This window comes from Galeopterus variegatus, unplaced genomic scaffold (assembly GCF_000696425.1).
Source record: "Galeopterus variegatus unplaced genomic scaffold, G_variegatus-3.0.2 Scaffold84, whole genome shotgun sequence".
Lineage (NCBI taxonomy): Eukaryota > Metazoa > Chordata > Mammalia > Dermoptera > Cynocephalidae > Galeopterus > Galeopterus variegatus.
The window spans coordinates 85,532-93,432 of NW_007726195.1; the positions used below are offsets into that span (position 1 = coordinate 85,532).

Consider the following 7,901-nt stretch of genomic DNA (forward strand, 5'->3'; position numbering starts at 1 on the left):
GGTTCCGCTGCGGCGGCCCAGGGGACCGTGATGGAAGGCGCCCTGAGTGTCCGCCAGGTAAGCGGGCCTCGCTGCGGCGCGTTCCCAAGCGGCGGCTTCATCCAGCTGTTTCCCCCCCGTTGGTTGTTTGAACGTTCTCAGATTGCGGCGTTTAATCTCTCCCTTCCCTTTTCTCGGTGCTCTTTAGCGTGATTTGGAAAGTTGTTACCGAGGAGACGTTTCCTGTGCTTCCTGCGAGCCTTTCCCCTCGGGGCGGAGGCGGGAACGTCTGCTTCTTGGGGGCGTTGAGTGCCCGAATGTGGTCCCGACCGGTCCTAATCCACGTGTGCCAGCCTCTGGCCGCACGGAGTCAGGCTCCCCTGTCGACATTCTGACCCCCTTACTTCACTATCAGCCCTTGCTAAAAGGGCCCAGATGGTTTAAATCACGGTGCTGTCAACAAAGTTTTTGGTTTCAACTAGTTTTGTTGTTTACTACCTTATTTGACAAAACGGGAAAACTTGCTTATTAACCTTAAGGGTGAAAACCTACTTTTGTTGTAGGGATACCTACATTTCTGAACACTGTTCTCATTACTTTTACATTGGTTGTGTGTGTATATATTTCACATTTAGAAAACTGCAATCATTGCAAACCTTTTAAAGGGTATTTTACAGTTTACATGGGAAGAGGCACTCAAATTGTTGAATGAATGGATGTATTATTTCAACTGATTCTCATAACAATGTAATAAGTAAGGTAGGTATTCATGAACCCAACCATTCGTTCTTTGATCCGTGTTCCTGGCACTGGGTCTTCCGGATAAGATGGTGAACAACAGATAGGATCACTGCTCTCGATAAGCTTACTGTCTAGACTAGAGAGAATTATTACAACTGTTGTAGGGTGGAGGAAACAGATTTATAGAGATTGAGTAACTTTGCCAAGGACCACATAATTTATAAATTAGACGGGAACCTGTTATAGCCACCTTAGAAAGCCAGAATGGACCCCCACCCCAAATTTGATTCAGATGTGGAAACTGACGATGGCACACACACACACGATGAGAGTATGAAAACGTCTATTACATAACTGAGGTCTCTGGGGAGAGCAGGGCAGGCCTCTAAAGCAGGACCAAAATGGCTTAAAAGAACAAAAGGAGACTGGCTCCAGGTTTTTAATGTGGTTAGGGGCTGGGGTGAGAGTACCTGTGTGTGGGCAGGACCTTGCTTGGTTTGAATCTCCTGGCCATGACAAAGTAAAGAGCATCTAGGCTTTATGATCAGCTTACCCAGGTGAGGGACAGAAGAGAAAGAGAGAGGGATGAGGCTTAAAAGTTGTCAGCCGGCAAACATTAAAAAATTGAACCAGACTTCTTATTAAAATTCACCCTTGGGCCAGCCCCGTGGCTCACTCGGGAGAGTGCAGCGCTGGTAGCACCAAGGTTGCAGGTTTGGATCCTATATAGGGATGGCCGGTTCACTCACTGGCTGAGCGTGGTGCAGACAGCACCAAGCCGGGGGTTACAATCCCCTTACCAGTCAGAAAAAAAAAAAAAAAAAAATTCACCCTTGATTGACTGATGACCGAAATGTACCATTTTTCATTTAATTGCATTTGAATTTACGGAAGCCATTGTGGCTGTCTGCGAGGCCTGCAGACTGAAACCAGTAAGGAAGGTGAAAGTCCCATTGAAAGCTTTGTTCAAGAGCCCAAAGTTGTATTTTGAGAAATAAAATGAATGCCTTTGTCACTATCAGTAACGTCTGGAACTCTGAAGTGTGTAAGGAATGTCTTGGTGAGGCCTTGTACTATGGCTTTAGTATATGTAGAGATGTGTGACCTTGATTTATATTTTGGTATCTGTGAGACAAGAAAGCCCCAGAGTTCTTTATCTCAAAAGGGGCAACTCTGAGATAATGGCTCAAGAGTCTGTAAAAATGTGCAGATGGAGCCATTTGTTGGCCAGTGCATTCAGTGTAAAGATGACATCCTGAAGTTCAGTCAGTTGTGCTGACCCTTGGGTCTTGTCCTTTATCAGAGACATCCTGGTTAAGGGATGAAAAGCAGGTGGTCTCCAGTGAGCTCCATCATGTGTAATGGTGGTGATGCTGTCTGTAAAGTATACAAACTCCCTTTGCTGTTCATTCAGTTGAACCCTGGTTGCTCCCTAGGTAGACAAGGGGTCTAGGAGAGGGGAGTCCTCTTCCAGCACCATGGCATCTGCCAAGGCAATGAGGATAGGGAAGGCCATGCCCTTCTGCAGGTGGAATATGCTGGAAGGCCCAGATTTGGCTCTGTCCTCTAATAAGGAGGGTGTGGTGGCTGTGCAGAGCTTGCAGGTTGCTGCTCCTGTGACCCAAGACGTAATGGGCAATTGGATATGGAGGGTCGCAGGCTCAGGGCTTGTGAGAGCCTCTATTTCTAGGAGAGCTCAGAATGCTGCCAGCAATTGCTGCTCTAATAGCATGTGGTGTGGACTGAGGTGATAGTTTCTTGTATCAGAAGCCTGTGGACAACTTATGGACATTAGGTGGTTCAGACACTCTTGAGAAGAGGTTGCTAAAGCCTTTATGGTGAAGGATTCTGTGTGTGTGTGTGTGTGAGTGTGTTTTGGGGGTGGGATGAGGGGATAGTACTAAGGGGAGCGTCTGTTGTATTACAATTTGGACAGATTCTAGAACATTTTTTTGGAGGGGGCCACATTCAGGATGGACTGATTTGAAAGGAACAGTATAAAAGGACTTAAGTAAAATTGTAAATGAGAATGATGTTGCCTCCAGAACTGAAAAAGGCCTGAAAGGTATTGGACTTGTTTTAACATTGTGGGTGCTAAGAGGGTCAATAGCTGTTTCTTGACAGTGTCAGGGATGGAGTGGCCCTTGGTTTACCAAATAATTTTCAGAAATTTAACCAAGGTGGCCGACCTTACACCATGTGGGGCAATGGCCCATCTCCCTTTTGTGCACTGCTTTGTGTTTGTATGTCTTGAATAGATGTGTAAAAAGACTGTCCTCAGAGGAGAACATCATCAATGTAATGTTCTACCTGCTCTTCTGGAGAAAACTGGGTGTAATTAAATTAAGACCTTTCCTGTAAAAGTTGTGTACAATGGTAAGGCTGTTGAGGTACTCCATGGGTAGCCTAGTAAGGGTATATTGTGTCCCTCTGGAGGTGAAGGCAAATTGTGGCTGAGAGGTTGTTGAAAGAGGCACTGAACAGAACATATTAGCCAAATCTATAATTGCAAAATATTTATTAGTTGCTGATTGGATACATAGTAATTTCAATAGTATTGGGTATAAGAGCCTTCATGGGTAAGACCACAACATGAAGGATGCAGTAATCAACCATGAGGCACCATTCATTTTTTTCAAGTTTAGCAGGCCCAGTTGGGATGGTAAATGGAGAAGCAGTAGGGATAACCACTCTTTTACTAATTAAGTCTTATGCAGTAAGTGCCAATCCTTGAAGGGCCAACTATTATGTTTCACATTGGGCCGTATTATTTTAACTAGGGGTTGGAGGTGGTGGTCCATATCCACTTTTCAAAAAGCCAATTTGTAAGCTCCAAAGACTTGATTTAATTGATTACTCATTGGGTCAGAGTGTCCATGGCCACTTTGGGATGTTTTAGGGAATGTATACCATGACCATGGAGAATTTAGGCAAGGCAATAATAGCTCTGATGGTTAAGGTGAGACATGCCTATTTTTGTTGTCTATTTTATGTTAAGTAACTCCTCTAAGAATATAGGAAATACCTTGTTTAAATTTAGTGAGATCTCTAAGTATAACTGTAATTTGAACCCTGGTATTGGTTCAACCCATAAAGATTTGCCAAGTGATGCATATTAGCAGATATTGAAGTTAATCCAGAACCTATGCTGTAGAGGTGCAAAAGCCAATCTTTTATCTTTTGATGTATAAATTATTTAAATAAATTTTGTATTTCCAACTAGGTCTAATCAAAGACTTCTTTTTAAATTTTTGTTTGTTTGTTTGTTTGTCTGTTTCCTTCCCCTCTATCCAGGGTTGTTTCTTTCTCTCTTTTTGGAGGTTACTGGATATACTTTGGGTGGAAGAGATCCTCTCTATCCTTTCATATTTACAAATTTCTTCCTCCAGAGAACCTCAAATCGGTATCATTAGGGTTAGAGTTTTCCCCAGTGGCAATGGTTACTTTGTAGTGTTTAAGAACCCAGAATTTAAGTTAGGTTTGACTTACCCCTTTGCCGAACCACAGGGGTGTCATGGTTGCTTTACTGTATATCCCTGAGGACCAGGATCTTCATTACAACAGAAGCATTGGTGGCAGCAGCAGCAACAGCAGAGATATTTAGCAGTCCTGGTGAGCTAAGAAGTGCTCTTATAATGGCTGCTCCCTACACCCTCTTTTCTCTCTTTTTTTAAAAAACTCCCTAATGACTACTCTTTCATGAGCCACCACACAATGGGCCCAAATCTTGCAGAGTGTAATCATTTCCTTGCGCACTCTATAGATTGAGAGCCAATGCCTGGGTGAGACTGTTACAGAAGGGTGTCGCCAAGGAAACTCAGTCACTCAGAGAGGGCGGAGAACAAAGGTTTATTAATCCGGCTGACTCAGGGGGATTAGAATTCCAAAGCCCGAGTCCCGTTTACAGAGGGGACTTAGCTTTTTTTTTTTCTTTTTTTTTTTTTTAAAGATGACTGGTAAGGGGATCTTAACCCTTGACTTGCCGGCTGACTCAGGGGGATTATAATTCCAAAGCCCGAGTCCCGTTTACAGAGGGGACTTAGCTTTTTTTTTTTTCTTTTTTTTTTTTTTAAAGATGACTGGTAAGGGGATCTTAACCCTTGACTTGGTGTTGTCAGCACCACGCTCAGCCAGTGAGCGAACCGGCCATCCCTATATGGGATCCGAACCCAGGGCCTTGGTGTTATCAGCACCGCACTCTCCCGAGTGAGCCACGGGCCGGCCCAAGGGACTTAGCTTTTATACTTTCCTTGGGTAGGTAAGCAGCAAGCATTTCTGTGGGCTTTTTTGCCTGTCTTTAGGCAGAGTCCCCCATATCAGGGGTCTTAAGCAAGTGGTTACTTTGGGTAAGGGACTGATAGCAGCTGGCCCAACCATTTTACAGTTGGGCACAACAACAGGAAGCGTGGTCAAGGAGTGAGACAGTTTCCAAACAGTGGGTACCTGGTTTTGAGTAAGGGTCTTTATCATACCTGGGTGCAAGGGCAGGAAGTGTAGTTACTTGAGGAGTGGTCTGCCTTAGAGAGCAACTCTGTCCTTCATCTACTCAGGAAAGAGCTAGCAGTCTGTGGTTTTTTGCTAACACAAGAACAAGCTTGTGACTACAGAGCTACAGAGTTCAAAAATGCATTTAGCTGTTTAACCCTTAACACACTCCAGATAAAACTTACACACAGCCAAATATTAGTTAACACAATTAAATCAAAGGTAAAAACAAGGATTTAAAGGAGTGGTAAGGACAAGGAATCTAGCCATTACAAGACATCTGATTCATTCATTTTAACTCCATTGTTTGTATAAATCAGAGCTTATTTACTACTTTCTCTAGCAATGGGCAGTGAGGTTTTTTCCACTTAGTATTACAAACATCCTTGACTCCATGTGCACATTAAGTTGCTGGGTTGTAGTATGTGCCCATCTTAGTCCCTACTGGGTGTTGCAAATTGTTCTCTGAAGTGGTTGTACCAAGTGACACTCCCATTACATAGTATTTTTACTGTTTAATTGTTCCTCTAGCAGAGTGAACTTCTGGAGACTAAGGATTTTGTTTTATTCACTTTTGCATCCCTTGTGCCACCTAAATTACCTAACAAACAATAATAGTTGGAAAATATTTGTTGCATGTATAAATGTATGAATTATAGAAGCAAAAACATATTGATTACTGTCTTCTAAAAGTTTAAATATAGACCTTTTAAAATTAATTTATATGTTTGAACATTAACTCTTTTCTTTTTTAAAATGGGCATTTCTCAGTAAGTAATTTAAATTGCTTGATATTTGTTTCTAGGTAAAAAATGAAGGGGATTCAAGCCTTGCCACCGACTTACAGGAGGAAGTAGAGGAAAATCCTAGTACAATTGTGGATGAGAATAATACAGTGTCAGCTAAAAAACAGGGATCAAATTTACATAACTGGAGTGGTGACTGGAGCTTTTGGGTAATATATTTTCTTTTTTATATCTTCATTTTAATCTTGAACGAAAATTTTTTAAGTGTACAGTTATTAATATAGTATTTTCCTATTAGCTTCTCGATTTTAGATGTTTAGGTTTTAGTCGAGTCCTAAATACGTTTCTGATTATGGTATCCTTTGCCCACTAGAATGCGCTGTTGTCTGGTTTGATGGAGTGGAATTATCTGTTTCAGTTTCCTTGTGAGAAGACTACACCACAGAGTCATATTCCACTGACATTGTTGCTCACTCTATTGGCAGGAAACTAACATACAGAAACCACATTTCTAAGTGATACTGAGAAACCAGCTATTTTATATAATTTTGATTTAAAAAATTAGTTCCTGTGCCTAGAGGAAGTTTAACAATGTTTGACCTATAGTGTATAATGACTGTAGGATGGGTTTTAAAGTACATATTCTGTCTGCACTGTGCTTACTTGGTTGTACAACTTGGATATGCTTCAGGTTTCCACAGTGTAAAATAATACTGCTTGCTGATTAGGCATATTGAGATCTTAGTCTTTTTGTAAGAATGATGTTTCTGTTACCATGTCAATGCTAACATTTATTGTATTAAAAGGACTCATTCTGAATCTAGCAATTCCTATTAGAGTTATGAGCCATTTGATAGAATCTGGTATAATATAAATGAAATTTATATAAGATTATAAGTCATGTATAGTTCCAGTATAAGTTTGTTAGAAAGTCGATCTTTTGAAGATTAGGTATAATTGGTAGCATATTTTCTTATAATTTTAGAGTGGACTAAAAAATGATATAATATTAATAGGTTATAAGGATTAGTACAGGTAGCATCATTCTTTTTTTATTATTATTAAGATAAAACTTTTTTTTTTGATTATATCTATTTTGGGGTTTCAACATTGAGATATGTTGATCGAATCAATATTACTAGCATATATATTGTCACAAATTGTAATTATTCTTTATGCCCCTTGTCCAATCCCTCCTCATCCCCCTTCCTCTCCCCCTCCCCCGTCTAATCACCCTAGATTTCTTCTCTCCCTCTGAAAGAATAATGGTTACTTTGTTGATTTGCTGCCCAAATGGTCTGTCCAATGCTGAGAGGTATGATCAGGTCCCCCAATACTATCATACAGCAGATGTCTCTTCCGTCATTATGAAATGGATAGTGGAGATATCCTCCTCCTTTCTTTATCTCTGCTGGTGACTCTCCTTATGTCAACTCACTCCAGTGGCTGGTGGACCATCTGTCCAGTGGTTGTGGCATCTAGCCGCCTTCATGGCAGCCATGGTTATTGTGGTGGCTGTGGTGGGCCACCCACATGGAGGAGATGTTTTCAGCCTGCTTTGTGGTGCTGGCAATGTGCCTGGTTGTGGAAGAGTGTCTGATCCCCAGTTCCATGCCCCAGGTCCCTGAGTGGGTACTGAGGTGCTGGCATGGTGTGCCTGGTTGTGGGATGGGGATCTAGTCCTCTTCTCCATGCCCTGGATCCCCGGGTGGGCCCTGAGGCCCTGGCACAGGGTGCCTGGTTGTGGGAGGGGGCTCCGGTCCCAGGCTCCATACCCCGCGTCCCCAGGTGGGCCCCGAGGTGCTGGCACGGGGTGCCTGGTTGTGGGAGGGAGTCTGGTCCCCTTCTTCATGCCTCAGGTCCATGGGCAGACCTGAGGCACTGGTGCGGTGTGCCTAGTTGTGCGGGGGGGGCCCAGTCCCCTTCTCCAGGCCCCGGGTCCCAGGGCAG

At 42.7% G+C, this 7,901-nt stretch overlaps 1 protein-coding gene across 1 annotated transcript in view; it reads left to right on the top strand.

Moving 5' to 3' along the window:
* Nucleotides 1–30: 30 nt before the first annotated feature.
* GRAMD1C (GRAM domain containing 1C) overlaps nt 31–7,901 on the top strand; it is a 91,959-nt gene continuing 84,088 nt past the window's right edge. Inside the window, exons 1-3 of the mRNA XM_008580225.1 lie at nt 31–57; nt 2,157–2,348; nt 6,011–6,160. Of these exons, the coding sequence (XP_008578447.1) occupies nt 31–57; nt 2,157–2,348; nt 6,011–6,160 (369 nt within the window). The remainder of the gene's footprint in view (nt 58–2,156; nt 2,349–6,010; nt 6,161–7,901) is intronic.